Source organism: Callithrix jacchus, chromosome 4 (genome assembly GCF_049354715.1).
Source record: "Callithrix jacchus isolate 240 chromosome 4, calJac240_pri, whole genome shotgun sequence".
In the NCBI taxonomy this organism is placed as follows: domain Eukaryota; kingdom Metazoa; phylum Chordata; class Mammalia; order Primates; family Cebidae; genus Callithrix; species Callithrix jacchus.
Window position 1 is genome coordinate 151,580,140 of NC_133505.1, and position 27,090 is coordinate 151,607,229.

Genomic DNA, 27,090 nt, shown 5'->3' on the forward strand with positions numbered 1-27,090 from the left:
TCTTGTGTGTATATATTTTGTTTTCCCCTAAAATAAAATTAATTATAAAAATAAATCAATCTAGTCACCCACATTTTATGAATGGCTATCTCTGGATGGTCAAAGAGCTGGCAATTTTTATTTTACTTTTACTCCTTTATGTGTATTTTATTTTTGTTTCTAGTTGTACTTACACTAAACATGTCTTATATATGCCATTTAAATCTTTTTTAAGTAGCCGTGACTGCAGCACATGCCATCATGCCTTGCCTTTTTTTTTTTTTTTGGATATAAAGACAGGGTTTCACCATGTTGCCCAGGCTGGACTTGAACTCCTGAGTTCAAGTGATCTGCCCTCCTTGGCCTCCCAAAGTGCTGGGATTACAGTGTGAGCCACTGCACCCAGCCTATTTATAAAATGATATTTTCAAATAATTTTTAAAAAAACTAACCACGTGGCATCTAAGCAGCACTTTATTTTAAATGAAGGAAAATTTTACGATGTAATAATAGATATTTTAGCCAATGGCTATAGATTCTTTCTTGTTCAAAACTTTAAACAGGTTCATTTTTGTTTTTCTTTTTTTTTTTTTAAACAGGTTCATTTTTCTAGAAGCAGTGACAGTCTCATGAAAAGAGTCAGGTTTGCAAAAACATTTTTTACTTTACTGAACTTGGTTGGAGTCCATGAAAGGCTTAGTGTGAGTTTACTTAGGCTTCAAAAATCTGATAATAATCTCCTCAGAGGCCATGATGGTTAAATGAGGTTGAAGGGAAACAATTTATAAGGTACAAGGTCCTATAGTAACATGTTACCCCTTGTGTTTGATCTAATGGGATCTGCAAAATCAGTTCTCCTCTCCTTGCAAAAATAAACAGAAACCTAATCTTCCAAGAAATGCTTTCAAAATGTTGGATAATTTGTATAGTAATGAGTGTTCCTTTCAATTATATCTTTCTGTCATAATATCAATAGTTATTTGCTTAAAAAAGAAAAGAAAGAAAAATGCATTTTACCTAGTGTAAAGATAGAGTTGAGTTTGGTTCTATTATGGTAGTCGGTGGTTCTCTTTTTCTTTCTTTCTTTCTTTTTTTCTTAACAAAAGCATTGCTTTAGCACTTTAAAATAGAGAAATATTAGGAACTACCATTATATAATAAAAATGAGATTAACTATATATAAATATTTTAACATTTTTGATGCAAAACTGGGCTTAATTCATTTTATTGGCTCTATGCCAGCTGAAGAATTACATTCTGATATCTGAATATAATCCCTAATTCCTGTGGGATGAATTACTTTTCACTTTTTCTTTAAATATTGCATAAAGCTTATGACACTAGTGAGTTAATGCTCTTAGATTACAACTTTTCATGCTAGCTTTTTCCCAAGGAAATACAAATAAGCTATTTCTGTGTGAGTGTGCACTAATTTTTAAAAACATGTAAATATGAGTATTATAGAACCTATTTAATTTCAGTCACTGCTCTAACTTTTTAGGAAGACAGGTAGGTGTTCATTGGTTATTTTGTGCATGAGATAGAGAGGGGTATTTTTTGTTTGTTTATTGGTTGGTTTTGCTTTGGTCTTTCATGCTTGAAAATATTTAGCTAAAGAAAGTATGATGTGGAACTGGACTTGTACTTTTGAATAATTTGTCATTTTTTCCCAAGCAAAAGTTCATGTTGGAACCCAAATATAAATAAACTAGAAGAAGAATATGATGCTTAGTAAAAGAAGCAAGTCATAAAAGACCATGTATTATATGAATTTATTTATACGAATTGTCCAGAATAAGCAGATTCATAGAGAAAGTAGATTAATGCTTGCCACAGGTTGTGGGAGGAGGAGGGTCATGGGTACAGAGTTTCTTGTTGGGTTGATGAAAATGATCTGTAATTAGATAGTGGTGATGGTTGTTTAACTCTATGAACAGACTGCAAACCACTGAAGTGTATACTGTACCATACTCTTTCTGAGGCAGACTGGAAAGGGGGCTGATGCCTTGCCCTCCTGGCCTTTTCTCTCACCCACTCACTCCACTCAGGGCTGGTTGTGAAGACTGGATATGGCTTGAAAACCGCTGGCCTAAGAGATCAAAACTTTTACATTGCTAGGTGTGGAGTTTACTCCTAGGTAAAAGCTAGAGCCATTCCTCATTAAGTATTTCTCTCTATATTAACAGTGCACTAAGAGCAGAAAAGAAAGAAATTGGGTCATAAATGCTTATCCTTACACACAGGTCTTCTTTATGCATTTTATTATGGAAACTTTTTCTGCCTGGTAAGAGCTGAATAACCTCAAACCATCACTCTTATAACAACCCTTTTTCCTCCACAGGGTTTCCTTGAATTCTTTTTCTTTTCATGACTAGCTTTTTCTTCTGCACTTTTGCTTTGAATTTGGGAAGGCCTATATCCATATACAACTGCAGATTATTATGTAGTTAATATTCAGTTATTCAGGAAAAGATTGGTCATTGTGAATCTGATGGCAGGGCCTGGTGATAGCACGAGGCTGGCACCTTTTTCCAGGTTTTTGTTTGTTAACGAAACAGATTGTCAGTGTACAATCTGATGAATTTTAAATGATAAGTAGCTGTAGCTTAATCACTCCTAACCTCTGCTTTGCAAACCGAGAGAATCAAAAGTTTCCTTAATTATTTACTTGAAGCAGATATATTTTGATAGAATGGGAACAGATAGAAAATGGCAAAACTATATAATGGTTGACTCAGAACATAGTTGTTTTCAGAAATAGTTTGTTGGGTGTTTTTTTTAAGTTTTTGGCTGAGTGCAGTGGCTCATGCCTGTAATCCCAGCACTTTGGGAATCTGAGGCAGGCAGATCAAAGCTAATTTTACTTTTTGACCCTCAGATCAGTTGAGGTCAGGAGTTTGAGACCAGCCTGGCCAACATGGTGAAGCCCTGTCTCTACTAAAAATACTAAAGTTAGTGGGGCCTAGTATTGTGTGCCTGTAGTCCCAGCTACTTGAGAGGCTGAGGCATGAGAATTGCTTGAACCTGGGAGGCAGAGGTTGCAGTGAGCTGAGATTGCACTATTGCATTCCAGCCTGGACGACAGAGCAAGACTGTCTCAAAAAAAAAAAAAAAAAAAAAAGGTTCTGTTTGCAAAACAAGTTTCTGTGAGTCCTGGGCATGCATGTTGTGGCGGAAAAAATGAAGGGTGGGAACAGGAGCAGGCAGCAGGTAAGCAAATATACTTATCGATCAGTTTCCGTGAGTATGAGAAAGTTTCTCTCTCTCTCTCTCTCTCTCTCTCTCTCGGAGGGAGTGATGTACAATGAGTGGTAGGTTGAGCAGGCAACTTGGAGCCAGAGGATCATGGTCTTCATTCAGTTCTATGTAGATCATGTAAATATTTTAAATACATCTTCAGAAAGATCACGGTTGATATCTGTATTGCAAATAGAAACTAGAATTGTGCTATACAGTAGACAACTGGGGCTTGGAGAACAGTAGTTCGTGGAATAGGATGATGGTGTGGGGTTGGGGTGGTGTTAGCCCGTATCACCCTAAATGATTATTAATCATTAGAAATACCTAAGGAAACAGGGACCCTTTATACCACTATTAAAAATGTAGTTCAGGTAAAATAACTGTATGTCTATGGAGTTGAGAAAGCACAAGGAAATCGACAGCATTCCTTCCCAAATAAAGCACCAACGTGGCCCTGCTCTTTCTTTCTTATTTATTGTCTTTTCTTTTTCCCCAGTAGAATATATACTGGGTTGTGTGGAGCCAGCATCGGGTCTATGGCTAATTTCCATTAACTCAGCTTAGTTAAAACCATGTAATAGCCACAATACTCTGTCATCAGTAACTTAATAGCAAATTGCAAATTTTAAAGTGATAAGAATCAACCAATCACGTTTCCAAAGCTAATTTTACTTTTTGACCCAAGTGTTAAAATACTGGGGAAATGAATTCATTATGGTTTATTTTCAAAAGAGAATGAAAAATCATAAACTTATTACTAGATATATTTAGTTATGAGTTCTTATTGCCAGGTGTTTTTATGAGACTGTGCTTTACTTCAAAAATTCTTAAAACGAGCAAAACTGTTGACATTTCACTGCACCAATTTACATCTGCTCTGATTTTGTTGTAGATAGTTATTGCCTTCACCTTTACTAAGTGAAGTGTAATTTTTTTTCAACCTTATAGACAACGTCTGGGGAAGATGTAAGAGACTTCACAAAGGTGCTTAAGAACAAGTTCAGATCAAAGAAGTACTTTGCCAAACACCCTCGACTTGGTTACCTGCCTGTCCAGACAGTTCTTGAAGGTGACAACTTAGAGACGTGAGTTTGATTTTACTATTAAGTCTAGTGTGGACATTTATGTCTGATGTTGTGTTTTTATGTGAGTAACAAAAGAGAAATTGTTTAATACCAATTGCATTTTAGAAGAGGTGCATTAAACTTGGAATCAGTCTTTACAATGTGAAGTTTTACTATTCACTTTTGACATTGTCACAGCCAGAATTTCAATTTTAACCTTGCACCAGTCTTTAAACTTAAAAAATATCTATTAATGTGTCAGCCTGAATACACATTGATCATCTCTTTTGTGATCATCTCTTTTTTTAAAAAAATACGTAAATTGTGGCATTATATAGTCTTTCATTCTTTAATTTATTTTCCCTTATGGAGGTGTTTTACTGTTTCTCATGGTATGTTTTACACTCCTTTTGCATCTCTTTAATATAAATTTATTAATAATACTTTATTGATTCAGATATTTATGCTAAAATTCTATCAAAATATCACATTGTATTTCTAACCTGTTTTTTATTAAAAATAAAAACAGCAAACTGCAATAGCTTTATATATTACATTATATACATTATAAATATATTACATATACATTAAATAGATAATATAATATATAAAGCTCTCTTTATTTCTTCAAAGTGTATCATTTGAGTTGGCTAGCATAGATGAAAGCTTCAAGATGGTAAAATTATGGGATTATAAAGCAAAAGGAATAGGAATTTATGGCCTGAAATGAAAAGAAAAAATGTTTTTCAATGACCTAGAAAAAAATGCAAAGAAGTAATTTTAAAGTACTAAACAATTATGTGTTAAGATCAAAATAGATAGATTTTAAATCTTTGAATTGCTTTTTAATATGTCAGCATAAATATTCCTGTAAGGCCATTTTCTTGTGTTGAATCTTGGGGAAAATGAGCGTTTATTACTAATCATCAGCAGAGTGCCTAGTTGTATATCATAATGAAGTTCTAGTCAGAGAAAGACACCGTCTCAGATGGCTAGAGAAGAGAAACAAAAGTGTGAAGTTTTCTACTTTCTAAACAATAGAGAAAATTGTTGTAAGAAGTATAAAAAATGTCAAGTGCCTTTTTTTGAAATGAAACTTTAACCTTCAAATTCATAGTTCATTTTATTTTGTATATGAGAGAAAATCAGGAAATGGTAATATTTCAGCGCATTGTGATAGTCGATGTCTCAAACATGTCAAAATAGGAAAATACACTGTTCAGTCTGCAGACCAAAACAGATTTTGTAAAAATCCCTGTAGACCTCAAACTTTGCTAAATGTGTGTTCCAGTTTATCTCTTTCATTATGGAACTGCTAAGAAAGAGAAGAAAGACCACAGCCAAAGCATAGGGGATATCTTTATCCCTCTATAGGTAATGTCATGTGTGTGTATACAGAAAGAAATACAATGCAAATGCATGTGTAGATAGGTCCATGTGTAACACATACACACAGAATGTAAGAAAAAATTTTGACTTTTTGATTACTCTGCTTTATATCAAACTATGTACAATTAAGATCTATGTCTGTCTTTCTTTTTTTCTTTCTTCTTGAGACAAGAGTCTTGCTCTGTTGCCCAGGCTGTAGTGCGCTGGCATGATCTTGGCTCATGGCATCCTCCACTGCCCAGGTTTAAGTGATTCCTCTACCCCAGCCTCCTGAGTAGCTGGGACTACAGGTGTGTGCCACCATGCCTGGCTAAATTTTTTTTGTATTTTAGTAGAAACGGGGTTTCACCATGTTGGCCAGGATGGTCTCAATCTCCTGACCTCATGATCTGCCCTCCTCAGCCTCCCAAAGTGCTGGGATTACAGGCGTGAGCCACTGCCTCTGGCCAGATCTAGTCCTTCTAATCATTATTTTGCATAGTACAGTTTAGAAAAGATTTTATTAAAGTAATTTCAATTTAAAGAGAGCTATTTGAATACATTCAGGAAAGGTAGACTTTTGGTCCTCTTTTTGATTTGTGGAAATGCTTTTGTCCTTTCCTTCAAAAAGCTGTATGACAATACATTCTTATTTGTTTTAGTGTAATATATGGTTTAACTGTGCTGACATCTTAGGATAAAGACAAAATTGTACTTTTGTTTATGTCCCATCCAATTAACCTTTGGAATGGTTAATTCTGAGGCACAGAATTATTACTTGGTGCTTTAATTTACAGGATAATTTGGTAGGTTTGAACTAAACAATGTGCCTTTTAATCTTTTGCTAAACCGATGGCATTTTGCATCCCAAATACCTACATCCTTTCCAGGAATCATGCAGATAGATACATATTTATACTCCTTTAAAACATTTTTACTTTGCCTTTTAATGTCAAAATAATCATTGGCATCAATCACCGTATTCTGAGTGACTCTATCAGGTAAGAATTAACAGAAAAGCATGCCAAATAATTTTGTACTAAGATTGGGGGTATAATTCTGAAAATGCCTCACTTCAATTCATTCAATTGAAAATGAATTTATGAGCATTTTTAGTGAGAGGAAAACAAGAGAAAGATAGGAAGGAGTATAAGCTTGCGTCAAATGCCCTAAGATCCTTATTGGAAAGATTTATGAACTACTGGTTATAGTGGGCGGGTTTTCTTTTTTTAATCCTCAACCAAGCTCTTGGGATTTGATATAGTTCACTTTTCAGCTGAGCCCTTTCTAGTACAGGGCCGCTTAATCTTCTGGTGTAACAATTTATGTGAGTGTGTAATAAAAAAGTTTGATTTTGTTTATTCTCCTGTTTGTGGGAGGAGAATATTGGAGAAAAACCAGCGAGGTGGCAAATGTGTTGAAGTTATTTATGAAGCTAATCAGAATTTTCTTTTGCTTCTTTCTTTTTCGTCCTTGCAAAATATAATGTTTTATCTTCTGCCCAGTAATTACCCATGCATGCATGGAGGAGGGGATTTATGGGGAAAATGAATTATTACTAGAAGGGAGTAAACAAATCCATGCTAAGGTTTATTCAATTAATTTTGAAACTATGTAAAATTTTTCAGAAAATAAATCAATAAATGAGTAGTGTTTGATTAAAGAATACTCCATTGAAAATAAACTTGAAGAACAAGCTAAAATAGTAGCAAAAGTAATTCAAGAATTGTAAGCATTATTATTGGCTAAAGAGATAGGTTGGTTTCCCTAAAGATTAAAAAAAAGTAAAATAGACACCTCCCCCTGGTATTGGTTAATGGGTTGTAAATGAGTTTAAAGATTTTGTTTTAAGCCTTTGCTATAGCAAGAACCAAATACATTGAAAGTTTATCTAGGGTTGCAGTTAACACTGGGCTGGGAGGAAACGTGGCAGCTAAGTTGACACCTTAAAGATTAATAGGGCTCAGTGTCCTATGTTTGGTGTGGGAGGTGGGGAGGGAGAGTTTCTGGTCCAAGGAAGCATTTTCAAAAGCCTAGAGGCAAGATAGTATCAGAAACTGGGGTGGAAAACTAGCAACAGTGGCAAGAAATGGCAGTGGAGAGAGAAGCTGGAACCATATAATGAAGGGCCTTCTAAGCCATGCTAAGGTGTTTGGAGTTTATTCTGAGAGCCGTGGGGAGTCATTGGGGGTCTTTAAGTAAAAGCAGCAGGAATCCCACTTACCTTGCTCTGGAGCAAATGAATTGAAGAAGGCAGAACATGAAGAACAAGGAAGAGTCTACTGACAATTTAAGGCACTAAAAGGGTCACTAAGTTCTTCAAAGTCTGGAATATATATATATATTCATCTGGGATCACCGGTTCAAAATCACCTGTTCAGCCACCCTTTTAATGATAGGTTCTAACTATATATATATAAAAAACCCAGATACACACACACACACACACACACACACACACATACACACACATACACACACATATATATACCAGATACACACATACATATATCCCAAATATATATATATTTAATTTATATATATAATATAATATATATTATTTTATTTGTATATATAATAAATATATAAAATATAATATATAATATAAATATATCTTATATTATTTATATATATATATTTAATTTTTTCTTTTGAGACGGGGTCTAGTTCTGTTTCCCAGGCTGGAGTACAGTGTCATGATCACAGCTCACTATCTCATTGCAGCCTTGACCTCTCAGGCTCCAGTGTTCCTCCTTGGAAATTCCTAGGCAATGTGCAAAGTTGGAGGGATACCCGCAGGGTTAAGAATGACACTAAATGAACAGGCTCCAGACACAAGCATGTGAGTCAAGCACAACAAGTTTTTTAAATATCGGTTTGTAGATTAAACTTCTGGATAAAATTTTCAGCCTCCTTTGTAGCTGGGATTGCAGGCACATGACACCACGCACAGCTAACATGTTTATTTTTTGTGGAGATAACATCTCATTATGTTACCAATGCAGGTCTCAGACACCTGGGCTCAAATGATCCTCCCACTTCAGCCTCCTAAAGTGCTGGGATTATAGGTATAAGCCACCGAGCCTGGCCTGAGTTACATTTTATATAATACTAAGTGATACTCTTGCCTCAGCTTCCCAAAGTGCCAGGATTATGGGCACAAGCCACAGAGCCTGGCCTGGGTTACATTTCATATAATGTTTAAGAGTATTTAGTAGAGTCTGATTTCTTGAATATTAGTGTGTGATTGACAGAATCACCTGTTCGGCATCATGCTGGAGAGCAGCGATAGGCTGCATTATGAAGCCTGGGCAAACACACACATTTGTCTTATTTCCAAGCCCTTTTAATGATAGGTTCTAACTATGCAGTTTCTTATTTTCTCCTTTCAGAATTAAATGAAAAAGCTTATCATTTAATCTTTTTTTCTACAATTCAGAATACTGTGAAGTCACTGAAGCCCAAGGTTTGGATTTTTTTATCTTTATTTCTTTCCTTATAAATTTTTCAATTCTCTAAAAAAATTCGAGAAACCCTTCAGTTCAGCTCTCTACCCTTGCTATTCTCATCTTAGGTCATGGATCACTTTTGTGCTAACTGGATTAAGTTCACAAAAACCAGTCAAGCAACTTGACCGAGCTTTTCCAAGGTTGATTAAGATAAAAAATACACACTTTTCTTCTATTTGAAGTTCATGGCAAATATTTTGCTATGCTTGAATTTTAGAAATAATCTCTTAAGCAGTTACTGTTTTAGAAAGTTTATAGCATATATCATTCACCTGAAATTTAACCTACTTCAGGGTTAATGAAGAGCATTGATGTGGAAAGAGTATTGACTAATACTATGTTGTTTTATTGTTATCGTATCTATTTTGCTCATATGTAAATTAAGTTTCCTGACAGTATAGGTATTCTGACAGAGTGGATAAATGCCTGGTTCTAAAAATAGATCTGAAGTCTTAGTTTTTCATCCCAGTAAGATACCATTCGAAAGTCTTTGCTCTGCAGACATCAACTTGCACTTCACTATAGGAGATGAAGAGAAAAGTAGGCGTTTTACATACCTACTTTCTTTTCCTAAGTAGGTACCTTTAATAGAGATAGGAGAATCAAGGAGGTTTGGGATACTTTTGTTTCCATCGCTATTAGCTTTTTCAGACTTTATTTAATTAAATAGAGAGCTAATTTTCTTTGTACTTTAAATGTTTCTACATTTACTCTCCTTCCTCCTCAAAAAGATAGGGTTGGAACCAGCTTTTAATTATGATCAGCTGTTTTCAAAACTATTTCATGGAGACTTGGGAATTCCTGGGCAGTATGTGACGTTTCCAGCGTTGAGTGACACTGAATGATCTGGCTCCAGACACAAGCCCCTGAGTCAAGCAGAGCATGTTTTCTTATATGAATTCATAGTTTAAATGTATAAAAACATTTTTCTTGAAGAAAATGTATCATGATATCAGGAAGTTGCCTTCAGTTTTATTTCTGATGTGACATTTTTGGTGGAGTCTGGGGGCAGTATCTAGGTTGCATGTTAGTTCAGTGGATCTGTGAAGTTGAGGTACTTTGGGTACATCTGGGGTTTGAATTTTTACATTTAAAATTGGATGAAGAACAGAAAAATCTAATTTTATTGCACATCTGTCATCAGCATATAATGTAGTGTTTCGTTTTTAACTTCACCTTTCTAACCAAGTTTCTTCTCTAGGAAAAACAAAAAAATTATTGCATCCCCCCTTGATATATTATAGAATGTTGTCTTCACAATTATTCTATAATTTTGAGCTATTTTTGAGCATTCTGTTTTTTTTTTTCCCAGTAAGACTGTTTAAAGACGTGTTTGCTGTCCTGTAACAAATATCCTGTAATATCTGTGAAAAGGCCCCTGCAGACTCTTGAATACACAGCATGTTCTCTAGAATACACTGTGGCTTCTGTTACTTTTGATTTTCCCATGGTGGCTCTCACGGCAACCACATATATAAGCAGAAGATAATTGAGAATCTCCCCACCACCCCCACTGCTTTTGTCTGAAATTGCTCTAAAGTGTTTGTTCTGTGACTTTTGTTTCCCTCTCCCCTCTTTGCAGTCCTATCACACTCATCAGTATGTGGCCAGAGCACTATGAGTGAGTATTCATAGCCGCACGTGCAGGAGAGGTGTTCTGATCAGTGGTATTAGCATGGGGGTCTTACTAAACTCTTGGTCTAAAATAATGCTTCTGTGTTCTGGGTAACAATCCTCATGGTTTGTTTGCATGACAAATTCATTACTTAAGTAACCTAACATTTCTAATCATAGCAACTATCAATATTTGGGCATAAAATTGTTGCTTTGTTTTTTTCCTTTAAAGCCCCTCACAGTCTCCTCAACTGTTCCATGATGACACCCATTCAAGAATAGAACAGTATGCCACACGGTAAGAAACTTCCATCAGAGCCCTCCACTGCAGCGACACCCAGCATGTATCTATTTCTAATTAATCTCATACCATGACTACACCTCGATTTAAGGAATGCAGTTTTGCAGGAGTCATGATTCCATTCTGTTTGGAATTTGGGCTCTCATATTTTCATGCTGCAATTTGCATTTTACGAAACACCTGCTGTGTATTCTATAAAAAGTAAACCTAAACAGGATGTGATTATCCAGCTGATGAGAATCCAAACACAGTACAAGTAGGATTTAGATACTGTAACCAAGTTTCAGTGAATGAAAGTGGGATTGCTGGTATTCTCAGGAGATGGTACACATATGAATTATAATAGGTGATTAAATTTATGCCAATGCTTTAGGTTAGGGGTTTATTTTAGAGTCTCTAAATAATATAAAATATAGGCTGGTCTTGATGGTGTGCACATATTTTCAGAAAAGTAGTATATACTAGGTGTCTGTGGTTCTAGTAACCAGCTATGCCTAGAAAGATTAATTCAAGCATCATAAAAATCGTAACATTTGAGCTGGGTCTAGGCCAACTAGAATTTCTAGGGAAAAGTCTTGGGCTGATGGAAGAATACGCTCAAAACCATTGTGCTGGGAAGAGCATGGTTTGTTTACTGAACTGCAGGTAGGGGAAAGGGAAATAGGTGAGAGAGTGAAGAGACAGGTGAGGTCTGATAATGAAAAACCCTGCCACTAAGGAGTTGGCTCATGTCCTTAGTTAAAGGGAAGTCATGGAGAGTTTTTATTATGAGAGGAGCATCATTATATTTGTGTGCGCATGTCACTCTCACTTCAATGTAGACCAACTAGAGGGTTAAGGAGAGCCTAGATCTGGGAGCACAATTAGAAGATTAGGTCAGTTAGGAGACTTTACAACATGACGTAAGATAAAGGCATTAAGGCAGTGGGGATGGAAAGGTAACTCAACATGAGATGTTTTAGTGTTACAATTTTGTTAGGAGATTTGGATTTTTTTATGTTTTGTCAGAATTTTGACAATTTAAAAATGATTAAGGATGTACATCCAATTGACCGTGTCCTATATGGTCACGTTGTCTAATCTCCTTATTTTTATTTTGCAGACTGGCCCAGATGGAAAGGACTAACGGGTCTTTTCTCACAGATAGCAGCTCCACCACAGGAAGTGTGTAAGTAGATCATGAAATTAGTGCTGCCTGGGAAGGCTAGTTCTTGTACCGTGGTTGTCAGAAACAGTTTTCACTGACTGGCTCTGATCTTGATCCCAATCAAAATTATTAAGTGTGGTTACAAAAATGTCTACATAGGTTTTATGCTTTCAAGCCATGATAGTTTAAACTCAATATGTTTATTTACTTTGTTTCATATAAGTTAATGAAAAAGTCTTGCATTTTCAACTTATCTACCCAAGGAAATCAGATTGTTTTATTAAGAATATATATATATATATATATATATATATATATATATATATATATATAAATTCAGGTATATGAATATATATACTCATATGTGTGTGTGTATATATATATATTTATTCCATTTGTCTCATATTTCTTATTAATTTAACAAAGATAATTTGACAGAATATGTGCCCCTTCTGTGAAATCCTCTCCCTTCCACTAGCTAACATTTTTTCCATAATATCTGCATTTAGCAACTCTGACCCATACATGCTTAAACATAATACTCCTACCCTTCATTGAAAACTGTTACTTCCCTGCCAATATTTTATTTTATTGGAAACTAAGAAAAGCACCACTGACTTTAGAACATTAAAAAACGTATTATATACTGAAAAGCTTTCTAGCCAATTATTTTATTTCTGATTTCCCCATTCATGTATATTCAACTTGGTTGTGAAACTTTCTCAGCAAATATTTTATCTCTGATTATCCCACTATTGTGTATCATCTTACTTTTGGAACTTTTCTTTCTTTTTTGTGCCCTGGAATTCACATTTTTAATATCTTAAAGACTTAATATTGTCTAGTTTATGTGACTTACGAAGTTTTATTGTGGTTTTGATCTGGTGGGAACCTGTAAAGTAGATAGAAAAGTTGTCAAACATAGTAGTTAGGTGATTTCACTAAAAAACAAAAACAAAAAACTATGGACAGTGCCAGGTTAAAGTGCTTCAAGTACTCTAATATAGAACGTTCTCTTGCTGTATTTTCTAAAAATTATTATATTTATTATTATGGATATAAATAAAAGTTACCAGGAGGTTTTCAACTTCAAATTTCAAAGGTTGCATCTTAATACTGGACTGTAATGCAGTGGAGATTATACGTTATCATTCATGTACTATGAGTGTGGAACAATTCCCAAATCAAAATAATTGTGCATTCATATTTGTTTTATATTTAACCTATTAGTGTACATTTTATGTAAAGTAGTTCAGTAGCTTGACTATCTCTTAAATCAACAGATTTCCTCAAGGCTGACCATAGCCAAAGCATCAAAGAAAGTAAAAGATAATAATCCAGAACAAAATCTTACTTCTTTAAAATGTTTTGTCATGCCCTGTGAACACAGTAAAAGTTAATGCTCAAATTCAGTATATTGTATCTTCAAATCAAAATAAAAACCATTTATTTTCAAATTTAGCACTCTTTCAGAAAAACAATTTTAAACATCTTTTTTGAAATGAAAAGAAAAAAAAATCAGAAGATTAACAGCCAGATACATTTTAATATACTGTCATTAGGTGTATTAATGCATTCACTCATCTGACAGATAGTTTTTATTAATATATACTTACGTGTAAGGGTGTGCTGGAGCCAATTGTGAGAGCTGTTGTTCCATTTTCAGAATGTTTGCAAGCTGTTTGTTAAACAGAGTTCTTATTCAAAATAATTTATATTCATGTATATACAGTTAAAATTAAATAAATTAGATTAGAACAAAAATAAAATTAATTCTCAAAACTCATCACACCCTAATGATTTCACTTCATTTCCCTAATATCTGTGCCCTTGGGATTATTTATTATAAGCTTGTACCCCCTGCATCCCACAGGCCACGTGTGGCCCAGGACAGCTTTGGATGCAGGCCAACACAAATTCATAAACTTTTTGAAAACATTATAAGATTTTCTTGCAATTTTTCTTAGCTCATTAGTTATCTTATTGTTAGTGTATTTAATGTGTGGCCCAAGACAATTCGTCTTCTTCCAGTGTGGTCAGTGGAAGCCAAAATATTGAACACCCTGATTTATTATCTCTCAGGTGTTGTGCAAACGTGTATCTTTTCCCAATTCCACACTCAGTGAAGTCATTGAACTTGAAATTGGCCATGATGAAAGTATTTAAATCACAGAAGTTGCAAATGCTACAAATCAAGGCCTTTTACTTTTGGAGAACCTGTTAAACATTTACCAACTCACTACTGCCATGCACTCAATACTGCAGTAGGTCTACAGATGTAGATGCAGTATCCATGAATCTTATAAGCTAAAAAGGAAATAGATAAGTAGTCCTACCAAAAGAACATGGTGAGGACATCTGTGGTAGACAGAATGATGGCCCCCCAAAGATGTCCACATCCTAATCCCTGAAGCCTATGAATATATTCCTTTACATGGCAAAAGGGACCTTGCCACATTCTTTAAATGAAAGACCTTGAAATAGGGAGATGATCCTGGATAATCCAGGTGGCCCCAGTGTAATCCCAAGGGTCCTCATAAGAGGGAGGGAGGAGAGCCAGAGTCAGAGGAGATGTAGCAATGGAGGCAGAGGTCAGAGAGAGATCTGCAGATGCTGCGATGTTGGCTTTTAAAATGGGGAATGCAGATGACCTCAAGGTGCTAGATGATGCAAGGAAACAAATAATCTCCCATGAACCCCTAGGATGGGCATTATTATGAGACTTACTTTATAAACAAGGATCCTGACATCCGGAAAGATAAATGACGTGTCCGTGATTGTACTCATTAGATATATGAGTACATTTAGATCTATGAGTCTGTTACAATTAGATATATGAGTACATTCAATTGACTGTGAAAAATTTAAAAGGAAATTGATTTTAAGAATACTACATTGTCTTTGAAGGAAAAATTGAACAACGACATCTCAAGACAGGATAAGACTCATGACAGTTCTGGGGAATCTCAGAAGCAGGAACTCAAGGACAACAATTCCTTGGGCCATGGCTATCAGGATGTCTGGCTTCATTTGCCATCTGCCCTTGGGTGACTGGAAAGATACAACGGGCAGGCTGGCTGTGGTTTACACAGGCATTGCAGTTTGCAGATCTGAAGCCTGGAACAGAACAATCTTTAAAAGAAAAAAAAATATTATTTTTATTTATGTCTTACCTACTTTCAAAAGCTCATTGAATGAATCACAGTTTTTTGTCATCTGACATGTACTAATTTTGTAACCTAGATACTATTTACTATGTGTGACTTAACTGTAGTATAATTATATTCTATCTAATGGTATTTCCTTGGTGCAACCTATTATTTTTGCAACATTTTCTATTTTAGCACAAGACATGCAATTGATGTTTAATGTCCCTGATCTGGTACCTCATGTTCTGTCTGAATTTAAGCTGTTTATTCTTGGTTTTTACTATATGTAATTAAGAACCAGAATGTATCTATTTTTATATTTAACTTTTAGACCTAATGATCTGTGCAAAACACTTAAGACTAAAATTGTATGTTTTATATAAAGGATTGCTAAATTCTTTTTTTGTGAAAATTGCCTTAACTGTCTTCCAGATACCATAATGAAAGAATGTAATGATAGTGGGGATGATAATTACAATAATGTTAAAAATCTATCAGCTTCCCCAGGGAAATGAATCTATATGAATCTTGACAAGAAAAATACATCTCAAATATAATTTTGGCTGGTTTCACTATGGATAGTCAGTCTCCAAATCTTTAAAACAAAAATTTACTTGGTATTAATATTAAGCACTAAAGTTAATTCATGAGGACAAGTGCTGTCATAAATGTTCTGAGGGTACAATGGTGGTGGTTTGTGATCTTGGAGAAACTCCAAGCCAGGATCTGTTGTCAAGTCATGACGACAAGATCAGCCCAGTTGGCTTAGGGGACCCAAGTTTTCTTTTAATTCTTGTTGTCCGTATATTAGTTTTTATTTTAAATGTTTTCTTTTCATTTTTATTTTCTTTTAGTTATGTTATTGATAGGTATCATATAACTAATTTTTTGTTTTTGTTTTTCGTTTTTGAAACAGAGAGTCTCACTCTGACACCCAGGCTGGAGTGCAGTGGTACCATCTTAAATCACTGCAACCTCAGCCTCCCGAGTTCAAGGGATTCTCCTGCCTTAGCCTCCCGAGTAACTGGGATTATAGGAGCCCAGCACCACACCCAGCTAATGTTTGTATTTTTAGTAGAGGTGGGGTTTCACAATGTTGGCCAGGCTTGTCTCAAACTCCTGACCTCAAGTGATCTGCCCATCTCTGCCTCCCAAAGTGCTGGGATTACAGATGTGAGCCACTGTGCCTGGACAACTAATTGTTTTTTAACTAATATGAGAATCAAGTTACCTCTTATTTATTGTAACACCTGAGATTACCATCTATTTTAGTTGTATTTCGCATTATCTGTGCTCATTCTTTCTTTCATTTGCTGTGTGGGCAAACTGCTTAGCCTGTGCACATGGTTGACCTGGCTGGTCATATGCATTGTTCCATTGTGTTTGGACATTTAATATTATGGAAAATAAGAGGCTAAACCTTTTTCCATCTCTGAACCTGATTTACTGTTTTATTTTGATTTCTGGCAGCTTGCTTGAGGTACTTTATCTTTAAAATACAGACATTTTCCATGGATACATATGAATGTGCTTCTTTTCTTATTATTTTTGGATAGTCTGTCCTTTTTGTTTCAATACTCAGATCTTTTTCATTCTGATAAATGAGAAATATTTACAAGATGTTCTACCAAACTCCTATTTTGCTGTTTTATATCTACTATATCTTTAAGCTTCATCCATTTGTCCTGTCCATATGTTAGAGCTGTTATTTTGTTGTCTGTTATCACCTCTCTCTTCACATGAGCTTGGTAAGGTGCCTTCAGGCATCACTGACTTTGCATTAAGTAACTCACTGCAGCTCACTGGTGTCCCAGTGGTGTTGAGCCGTTAGTCTCACAGCTTGCTTCTGCCCGGATGACGCAGCTGGGTTTAGGGTGTTGGCCATTTACTTCCTAAAAGGAAAATATGCACATACACACACCCATATCACACTGCCAGATTTCTGTTTGATTTAGCCACATGGGCAACCAGCAGCTTTTGGATTGCTTTCAAATGCTTCTCTCTGTAGTAGTGTAGTACCATCCATACTCTCTTCTCGTCCTTCTAAACCCAGGAACAAGCATGGGGTTCTTCTAGAGGCTTCTTCCTTTATTTCCCAGTGACACTGCATTTTCTCAGGAAAGGGAATCAAAGGATGGTGGCGCAGCTTACTTCACTCCTTAACCTATCTGCGTTTCTTATTTTCAGTTTCTGTGTTGTAAGGGCCCACACGATCCTTTTAAAATTTATTTAATAAAAGTGGGAAGGTCAGGTTACTTATTTATTTTATTTTATTTATTTATTTTTTTGAAACGGAGTTTCGCTCTTGTTACCCAGGCTGAAGTGCAATGGTGCGATCTTGGCTCACCACAACCTCCGCCTCCTGGGTTCAGACAATTCTCCTGCCTCAGCCTCCTGAGTAGCTGGGATTACAGGCGTGCACCACCATGCCCAGCTAATTTTTTGTATTTTTAGTAGAGATGGGGTTTCACCATGTTGACCAGGATGGTCTCGATCTCTTGACCTCGTGATCCACCTGCCTCGGCCTCCCAAAGTGCTGAGATTACAGGCTTGAGCCACCGCACCCGGCCACGTATTTATTATTATATTGTGGTCTTAACGAAAATATATGACTTTCCTTTAAATATATATGTATTCACATACACACATATATGTATCTATATCTATATATTTCTAGAGAGGGGGAGAGAAAAAGAGAGGAGGTTTATTGATGAAGAAAGTAAAGTAAATCAACAAGTGGCACGTCTTTTGCTCTGGCTGTTTGACAAGCAGAATACCAAAGCATTCAGTTTTCTCATTGCTTCATCTGTCTCTCTGATTTCAATGCTTGTGACAAACATTTTCTAGGAATTCACCAACTCTGATACAATCTCAAGTCCCTTCTTTGTTACAGTAAACTGCAGTAACACTGAGATGAATTTTCAAATCAGAATTACAAGTACCAGAGCTCTTCCCCAGCATCAGGTGTTACTCGTCAGCTCAAGGGCACAGGTAATCTCAAGGCTCTGGTGAAGCTGAGAGAGGCCCAGGACTCCCAGTGCCACACCCCAAGTTCTTTCTGGCTGCAATAAGATGCACTCTGATTCCAGAGTAACAGAAGAGGTCTTTAAGGAATGTTTGCAGCACCCATCACTTACACAGGAAGGAGCCACTTCAGTCATGAGGTAGCTCCAGTCTATACTCTGATAGCTTCATAACTGACATGAGGATTTCCTGCTGCCTTATCCTGTAAAGCCATTGATTCCAGCAATTGTTTACCAAAAGCCATCAAGCAGACCAGGTGCCATCTGCTAACAGACTGCCCTGCTAGCATTAGCCAGGAGAGCTGGTGTTTGCACATTTACAAGATCTCACTGGATCTCTCTTGTTAGAAGAAGAGAAGAAATTCCAAGTCTGCTAGAAAGCATTTTCTTGCCATAAATATATCAACTCTTCAACCACATTACTGCTTTGTCTAGTTCATTAGACAAGTAGTTAAATTAGTGGGAGAACCCACGTGCGTTAAATGTAGTTTCTTGTTCTAATGCAGAATGATCAACCCTAAAAATGACCTACTAATAATATAAGGTAAAATATCTGTAGAGACGTTATAAATACCTGTAATTATAATTTGTGCTGAACTGTTTAAATAAACAACATAAGGATCATAAACCCCATCATATGGGTTACAAAGCCTTTCAGTATTACTTTCAACCAAATTCTAAAGTCAGTGAAGTCAGATTATTCTTACTCAGTAGTCTTTTAATCAACTCTTTAGACAGGCAGTAATTGATTTGTCTACAGTATCTTTTACATTAAATGTCATTCCTTAATTTTTTTTTCTGCTGAGTAAGATATCCCCTCTGAAGTTTATGAGAGAGCTGTTAGAGGAAGGTAAAGCCTGTAATGTTGGCTCATATGATATACATGCTCTGCTAGATGAACTTCTTCCTAGAGTTTAAAAGGGAGGTCATAGAGACACTGAGCTCAAAGACAAACTTGGCCTAGCCACTCTCCTGTCCGTTGTCATTTCTATTTCCTTTGTGTCTAAAAACATCACCATCCAGGTTTGAGCCTCTGGGTCTGTTTCCTTTGTCTTGCTAGGGAAGACGAGCATGCCCTCATCCAGCAGTATTGCCAAACACTTGGAGGAGAGTCCCCAGTGAGCCAGCCACAGAGCCCAGCTCAGATCCTGAAGTCAGTAGAGAGGGAAGAACGTGGAGAACTGGAAAGGATCATTGCTGACTTGGAGGAAGAACAAAGGTGTGCTATGCCTGGGAGAAGGAAATATGTCATCCTTCCTTTCATATGAATTTCACTGTAGCCACCATTCATTCTCTTTTCAAGACTATTGTCTAAGAAATCACAATGGAGTGAAATTTTAGAGGACATTAACAAACTGGAATGCTGGTTGCAGATACAGCAGCATTTGAGGGTTCAGTGATGTCTACTGGGACACTCACTGAAAACTACAGTTTTATTCATGCAGGCTCATCTAACTGTTAATACACATGTTCATATAAGAAGAACTAGCATGAGCTAAATTGGAAGCTCACAGACAATTTTCAAGAGATGATAATGTATATAGTAGTCATTCTGTTTTTTGCCTCTTTCTCTATTAGAAATCTGCAGGTGGAATATGAGCAGCTGAAGGACCAGCACCTCCGAAGGGGGCTCCCTGTCGGTTCACCACCAGAATCGATTGTATCTCCCCATCACACATCTGAGGATTCAGAACTTATAGCAGAAGCAAAACTCCTCAGGCAGCACAAAGGTCGGCTGGAGGCTAGGATGCAGATTTTAGAAGATCACAATAAACAGCTGGAGTCTCAGCTCCACCGCCTCCGACAGCTGCTAGAGCAGGTAGAGTGTGTAGACTTCAGCGTCACACCTCCCCAGGCCACCTGTCTGCTGCCCTGGGACTTGGTCCAGGTGTCAGGAGAGGCAGAGAAGTCCACTTTCTTTCTTTTTTTTTTTTTTAATTTTTTATTGGATTATAGGTTTTGGGGTACATGAGCAGAGCATGCAAGACAGTTGCGTAGGTACACACATGGCAGTGTGCTTTCTTTTCTTCTCCCCTTCACCCACATTTGGCTTTTCTCCCCAGGCTATCCCTCCCCTCCTCCCCCTCCCACTGGCCCTCCCCTTTTCCCCCCAATAGACCCCAGTGTTTAGTACTCCCCTTTCTGTGTCCATGTGTTCTCATTTTTCATCACCCACCTATGAGTGAGAATATGCGGTGTTTCATTTTCTGTTCTTGTGTCAGTTTGCTGAGGATGACGTTCTCCAGATTCATCCATGTCCCTACAAACGACACAAACTCATCATTTCTGATTGCTGCATAATATTCCATGGTGTATATGTGCCACATTTTTCCAATCCAGTCTATTATCAATGGGCATTTTGGTTGATTCCAGGTCTTTGCTATTGTAAACAGTGCTGCAATGAACATTCGTGTACATGTGTCCTTATAGTAGAACGATTTATAGTCTTTTGGATATATACCCAGTAATGGGATTGCTGGGTCAAATGGAATTTCTATTTCTAAGGCCTTGAGGAATCGCCACACTGTCTTCCACAATGGTTGAACTAATTTACACTCCCACCAACAGTGTAAAAGTGTTCCTTTTTCTTCACATCCTCTCCAGCATCTGTTGTCTCCAGATTTTTTTTTTTTTTTTAATTTTTTATTGGATTATAGGTTTTGGGGTACATGAGCAGAGCATGCAAGACAGTTGCGTAGGTACACACATGGCAGTGTGCTTTGCTTTTCTTCTCCCCTTCACCCACATTTGGCATTTCTCCCCAGGCTATCCCTCCCCACCTCCCCCTCCCACTGGCCCTCCCCTTTTCCCCCCAATAGACCCCAGTGTTTAGTACTCCCCTTTCTGTGTCCATGTGTTCTCATTTTTCATCACCCACCTATGAGTGAGAATATGTGGTGTTTCATTTTCTGTTCTTGTGTCAGTTTGCTGAGGATGATGTTTTCCAGATTCATCCATGTCCCTACAAACGATACGAACTCATCATTTCTGATTGCTGCATAATATTCCATGGTGTATATGTGCCACATTTTTCCAATCCAGTCTATTATCAATGGGCATTTGGGTTGATTCCAGGTCTTTGCTATTGTAAACAGTGCTGCAATGAACATTCGTGTACATGTGTCCTTATAGTAGAACGATTTATAGTCTTTTGGATATATACCCAGTAATGGGATTGCTGGGTCAAATGGAATTTCTATTTCTAAGGCCTTGAGGAATCGCCACACTGTCTTCCACAATGGTTGAACTAATTTACACTCCCACCAACAGTGTAAAAGTGTTCCTTTTTCTCCACATCCTCTCCAGCATCTGTTGTCTCCAGATTTTTTAATGATCGCCATTCTAACTGGCGTGAGATGGTATCTCAATGTGGTTTTGATTTGCATCTCTCTGATGATCAGTGACGATGAGCATTTTTTCATATGATTGTTGGCCTCATATATGTCTTCTTTCGTAAAGTATCTGTTCATATCCTTTGCCCACTTTTGAATGGGCTTGTTTGTTTTTTTCCTGTAAATCTGTTTGAGTTCTTTGTAAATTCTGGATATCAACCCTTTGTCAGATGGGTAAACTGCCAAAATTTTTTCCCATTCTGTTGGTTGCCAATCCACTCTAGTGACTGTTTCTTTTGCCGTGCAGAAGCTGTGGAGTTTCATTAGGTCCCATTTGTCTATTTTGGCTTTTGTTGCCAATGCTTTTGGTGTTTTGTTCATGAAGTCCTTGCCTACTCCTATGTCCTGGATAGTTTTGCCTAGATTTCCTTCTAGGGTTTTTATGGTGCCAGGTCTTATGTTTAAGTCTTTAATCCATCTGGAGTTAATTTTGGTGTAAGGTGTCAGGAAGGGGTCCAGTTTCTGCTTTCTGCACATGGCTAGCCAGTTTTCCCAACACCATTTATTAAACATGGAATCCTTTCCCCATTGCTTGTTTTTGTCAGGTTTATCAAAGATTGTATAGTTGTATGTATGTTGTGTTGCCTCTGGTGCCTCTGTTTTGTTCCATTGGTCTATATCTCTGTTTTGGTACCAGTACCATGCTGTTTTGATTACTGTAGCCTTGTAGTATAGTTTGAAATCCGGTAGCGTGATGCCCCCCGCTGTGTTCTTTTTGCTTAGAATTGACTTGGCTATGCAGGCTCTCTTTTGGTTCCATATGAAGTTCATGGTGGTTTTTTCCAGTTCTGTGAAGAAAGTCAATGGTAGCTTGATGGGGATAGCGTTGATTCTGTAAATTACTTTGGGCAGTATAGCCATTTTCACGATATTAATTCTTCCTAACCATGAACATGGAATGTTTCTCCATCTGTTTGTGTCCTCTCTGATTTCGTTGAGCAGTGGTTTGTAGTTCTCCTTGAAGAGGTCTCTTACGTTCCTTGTGAGTTGTATTCCAAGGTATTTTATTCTTTTTGTAGCAATTGCGAATGGCAGTTCGCTCTTGATTTGGCTTTCTTTAAGTCTGTTATTGGTGTAGACGAATGCTTGTGATTTTTGCACATTGATTTTATATCCTGAGACTTTGCTGAAGTTGTTTATCAGTTTCAGGAGTTTTTGGGCTGAGGCAATGGGGTCTTCTAGGTATACTATCATGTCGTCTGCAAATAGAGACAATTTGGCTTCCACCTTTCCTATTTGAATACCCTTTATTTCTTTTTCTTGCCTGATTGCTCTGGCTAGAACTTCCAGTACTATATTGAATAGGAGTGGTGAAAGAGGGCATCCTCGTCTAGTGCCAGATTTCAAAGGGAATGCTTCCAGTTTTTGCCCATTCAGTATGATATTGGCTGTTGGTTTGTCATAAATAGCTTTTATTACTTTGAGATACGTTCCATCGATACCGAATTTATTGAGGGTTTTTAGCATAAAGGGCTGTTGAATTTTGTCAAATGCCTTCTCTGCGTCAATTGAGATAATCATGTGGTTTTTGTTTTTGGTTCTGTTTATGTGGTGAATTACATTTATAGACTTGCGTATGTTGAACCAGCCTTGCATCCCCGGGATGAATCCTACTTGATCATGATGAATAAGTTTTTTGATTTGCTGTTGCAATCGGCTTGCCAATATTTTATTGAAGATTTTTGCATCTATGTTCATCATGGATATTGGCCTGAAGTTTTCTTTTCTTGTCGGGTCTCTGCCGGGTTTTGGTATCAGAATGATGTTGGTCTCATAAAATGATTTGGGAAGGATTCCCTCTTTTTGGATTGTTTGAAATAGTTTTAGAAGAAATGGTGCCAGCTCTTCCTTGTGTGTCTGGTAGAATTCGGCTGTGAACCCGTCTGGACCTGGGCTTTCTTTGTGTGGTAGGCTCTTAATTGCTGCCTCAACTTCAGACCTTGTTATTGGTCTATTCATAGTTTCAGCTTCCTCCTGGTTTAGGCTTGGGAGGACACAGGAATCCAGGAATTTGTCCATTTCTTCCAGGTTTACTAGTTTATGCGCATAGAGTTGTTTGTAATATTCTCTGATGATGGTTTGAATTTCTGTGGAATCTGTGGTGATTTCCCCTTTATCATTTTTTATTGCATCTATTTGGTTGTTCTCTCTTTTCTTTTTAATCAATCTGGCTAGTGGTCTGTCTATTTTGTTGATCTTTTCAAAAAACCAGCTCTTGGATTTATTGATTTTTTGAAGGGTTTTTCGTGTCTCAATCTCCTTCAGTTCAGCTCTGATCTTAGTTATTTCTTGTCTTCTGCTGGGTTTTGAGTTTTTTTGATCTTGCTCCTCTAGCTCTTTCAATTTTGACGATAGGGTGTCAATTTTGGATCTCTCCATTCTCCTCATATGGGCACTTATTGCTATATACTTTCCTCTAGAGACTGCTTTAAATGTGTCCCAGAGGTTCTGGCACGTTGTGTCTTCGTTCTCATTGGTTTCGAAGAACTTCTTTATTTCTGCCTTCATTTCGTTGTTTACCCAGTCAACATTCAAGAGCCAGTTGTTCAGTTTCCATGAAGCTGTGCGGTTCTGGGTCTGTTTCTGAATTCTGAGTTCTAACTTGATTGCACTATGGTCTGAGAGGCTGTTTGTTATGATTTCAGTTGTTTTGCATTTGTTGAGCAGTGCTTTACTTCCAATTATGTGGTCAGTTTTAGAGTAGGTGTGATGTGGTGCTGAGAAGAATGTGTATTCTGTGGATTTGGGGTAGAGAGTTCTGTAAATGTCTATCAGGTTTGCTTGCTCCAGGTCTGAGTACAAGCCCTGGATATCCTTGTTGATTTTTTGTCTGGTAGATCTGTCTAGTATTGACAGTGGGGTGTTAAAGTCTCCCACTGTTATTGTGTGGGAGTCTAAGTCCTTTTGTAAGTCCTTAAGAACTTGCCTTATGTATCTGGGTGCTCCTGCATTGGGTCCACATATGTTTAGGATCGTTAGCTCTTCTTGTTGTATCGATCCTTTTACCATTATGTAATGGCCTTCTTTGTCTCTTTTGATCTTTGTTGCTTTAAAGTCTATTTTATCGGAGATGAGAATTGCAACTCCTGCTTTTTTTTGCTTTCCATTTGCTTGGTAAATCTTCCTCCATCCCTTTATTTTGAGCCTTTGTGTATCCTTGCATGTGAGATGGGTTTCCTGGATACAGCACACTGATGGGTTTTGGATTTTTATCCAATTTGCCAGTCTGTGTCTTTTGATTGGTGCATTTAGTCCATTTACATTTAGGGTTAATATTGTTATGTGTGAATTTGATACTGCCATTTTGATGCTAAGTGGCTGTTTTGCCTGTTAGTTGTTGTAGATTCTTCATTATGTTGATGCTGTTTAGCATTTAGTGTGATTTTGGAATGGCTGGTACTGGTTGATCCTTTCTATGTGTAGTGCCTCTTTTAGGAGCTCTTGTAAAGCACGCCTGGTGCTGACGAAATCTCTGAGTACTTGCTTGTTCGCAAAGGATTTTATTTTTCCTTCACTTCTGAAGCTCAGTTTGGCTGGATATGAAATTCTGGGTTGAAAGTTCTTTTCTTTAAGAATGTTGAATATTGGCCCCCACTCTCTTCTGGCTTGTAGTGTTTCTGCCGAGAGATCTGCTGTGAGTCTGATGGGCTTCCCTTTGTGGGTGACCCGACCTTTCTCTCTGGCTGCCCTTAGTATTCTCTCCTTTATTTCAACCCTATTGAATCTGATGATTATGTGCCTTGGGGTTGCTCTTCCTGCGGAATATCTTTGTGGTGTTCTCTGAATTTCCTGCAATTAAGTGTTGGCCTGTCTTGCTAGGTGGGGGAAATTTTCCTGGATGATGTCCTGAAGAGTATTTTCCAGCTTGGATTCATTCTCTTCGTCCCCTTCTGGTACACCTATCAAATGTAGGTTAGGTCTTTTCACATAGTCCCACATTTCTTGGAGACTTTGTTCATTCCTTTTTGCGGTTTTTTCTCTAATCTTGGTTTCTCGTTTTATTTCATTGAGTTGGTCTTCGACTTCAGATATTCTTTCTTCTGCTTGGTCAATTCAGCTATTGAAACTTGTGTTTGCTTCGTGAAGTTCTCGTATTGTGTTTCTCAGCTCCTTTAATTCATTCATATTCCTCTCTAAGTTATCCATTCTTGTTATCATTTCCTCAAATCTTTTTTCAAATCTTTTCTCAAGGTTCTTAGTTTCTTTGCATTGATTTAATACATGATCTTTTAGCTCACCAAAGTTTCTCATTATCCATCTTCTGAAGTCCAATTCCGTCATTTCGTCACAGTCATTCTCCGTCCAGCTTTGTTCCCTTGCTGGTGAGAAGTTTTGGTCCTTTCTAGGAGGCGAGGTGTTCTGGTTTCGGGTGTTTCCCTCCTTTTTGCGCTGGTTTCTTCCCATCTTTGTGGATTTGTCCGCTGGTCGTCTGCGTAGTTGCTGACTTTTCGATTGGGTCTCTGAGTGGACACCCTGAATGTTGATGATGAAGTATTTCTGTTGCTTGGTTTTCCTTCTACCAGTCTAGCCCCTTCGCTGTATGACTGCTGAGGTCCGCTCCAGACCCTGCTTGTCTGGGGTGCACCTCTAGCAGCTGTGGCACAGCGAGGGATGCTACCAGTTTCTTTTTCTGCTATCTTTGTCCCAGGATGGTGCCTGCCTAATGTCAGTCTTTTGGATATAGAGGCGTCAGGGAGCTGCTTGAGGAGACAGTTTGTACTTTATAGGGGTTTAATTGCTGAGCTGTGAGCTGTGTTGTTCATTCAGGGCTGTTAGGCTGCTATGTTTGATTCTGCTGCAACAGAGCTCATTAAAAAAACCCTTTTTTTTCTCAAATGCTCTGTGTTGAGGGGTTTGGGCTTTATTTTTGGATGTCCGTTGAGGTCCTGCCCAGCTAGGATGCAGACTAGCCACTGTTTGCCTGCCGAGGCCCCGCCCTGCTGTTGTGAGGCTCGCCCTGGCTCCGCTGTTCTGCTGTTCTCTGCCACGCCCAGCGGCGGAGTCTCTCTGTTGTAGCGTGTTGCCTCAGCAACGGCTGGCTGCGTCAGCAGTGGGCGTGTATCTCAGTTGGGGCAGGTTGCCTCGGTAATGGTGGCCACCCCTCCCCCTCGGAGCGTCTCGGGCTGTCTGCACGGGGCTTGTTTGAAATCGCGGTTTTGTTCGTCCCACTGGGCCAATCCTAACTCTGTTCCTGCAATCCCCTGGGCTGGCCCACTGTTCAAGTCTAGCTCAGTCTCAAGTCCAGCCCTCTCACGTCTCCGGTTGCCGATTCAATGGGGCACCCAGACAAGCGCGCCCTGTGGG

The 27,090-nt window shown here is 37.7% G+C and overlaps 1 protein-coding gene across 15 annotated transcripts in view; it reads left to right on the forward strand.

Moving 5' to 3' along the window:
• UTRN (utrophin) overlaps positions 1-27,090 on the forward strand; it is a 578,097-nt gene that overhangs the window by 533,522 nt on the left and 17,485 nt on the right. For 11 of the 15 annotated variants that reach the window (XM_008995200.5, XM_078370245.1, XM_035296914.3 and 8 more), the window contains 6 exons: positions 4,168-4,304; positions 10,743-10,781; positions 11,007-11,072; positions 12,178-12,243; positions 19,455-19,613; positions 19,973-20,213. In XM_008995200.5, coding sequence (XP_008993448.4) covers positions 4,168-4,304; positions 10,743-10,781; positions 11,007-11,072; positions 12,178-12,243; positions 19,455-19,613; positions 19,973-20,213 — 708 coding nt within the window. The remainder of the gene's footprint in view (positions 1-4,167; positions 4,305-10,742; positions 10,782-11,006; positions 11,073-12,177; positions 12,244-19,454; positions 19,614-19,972; positions 20,214-27,090) is intronic. The other 4 variants (XM_008995202.5, XM_078370247.1, XM_078370249.1 and 1 more) reach the window with 1 other exon arrangement.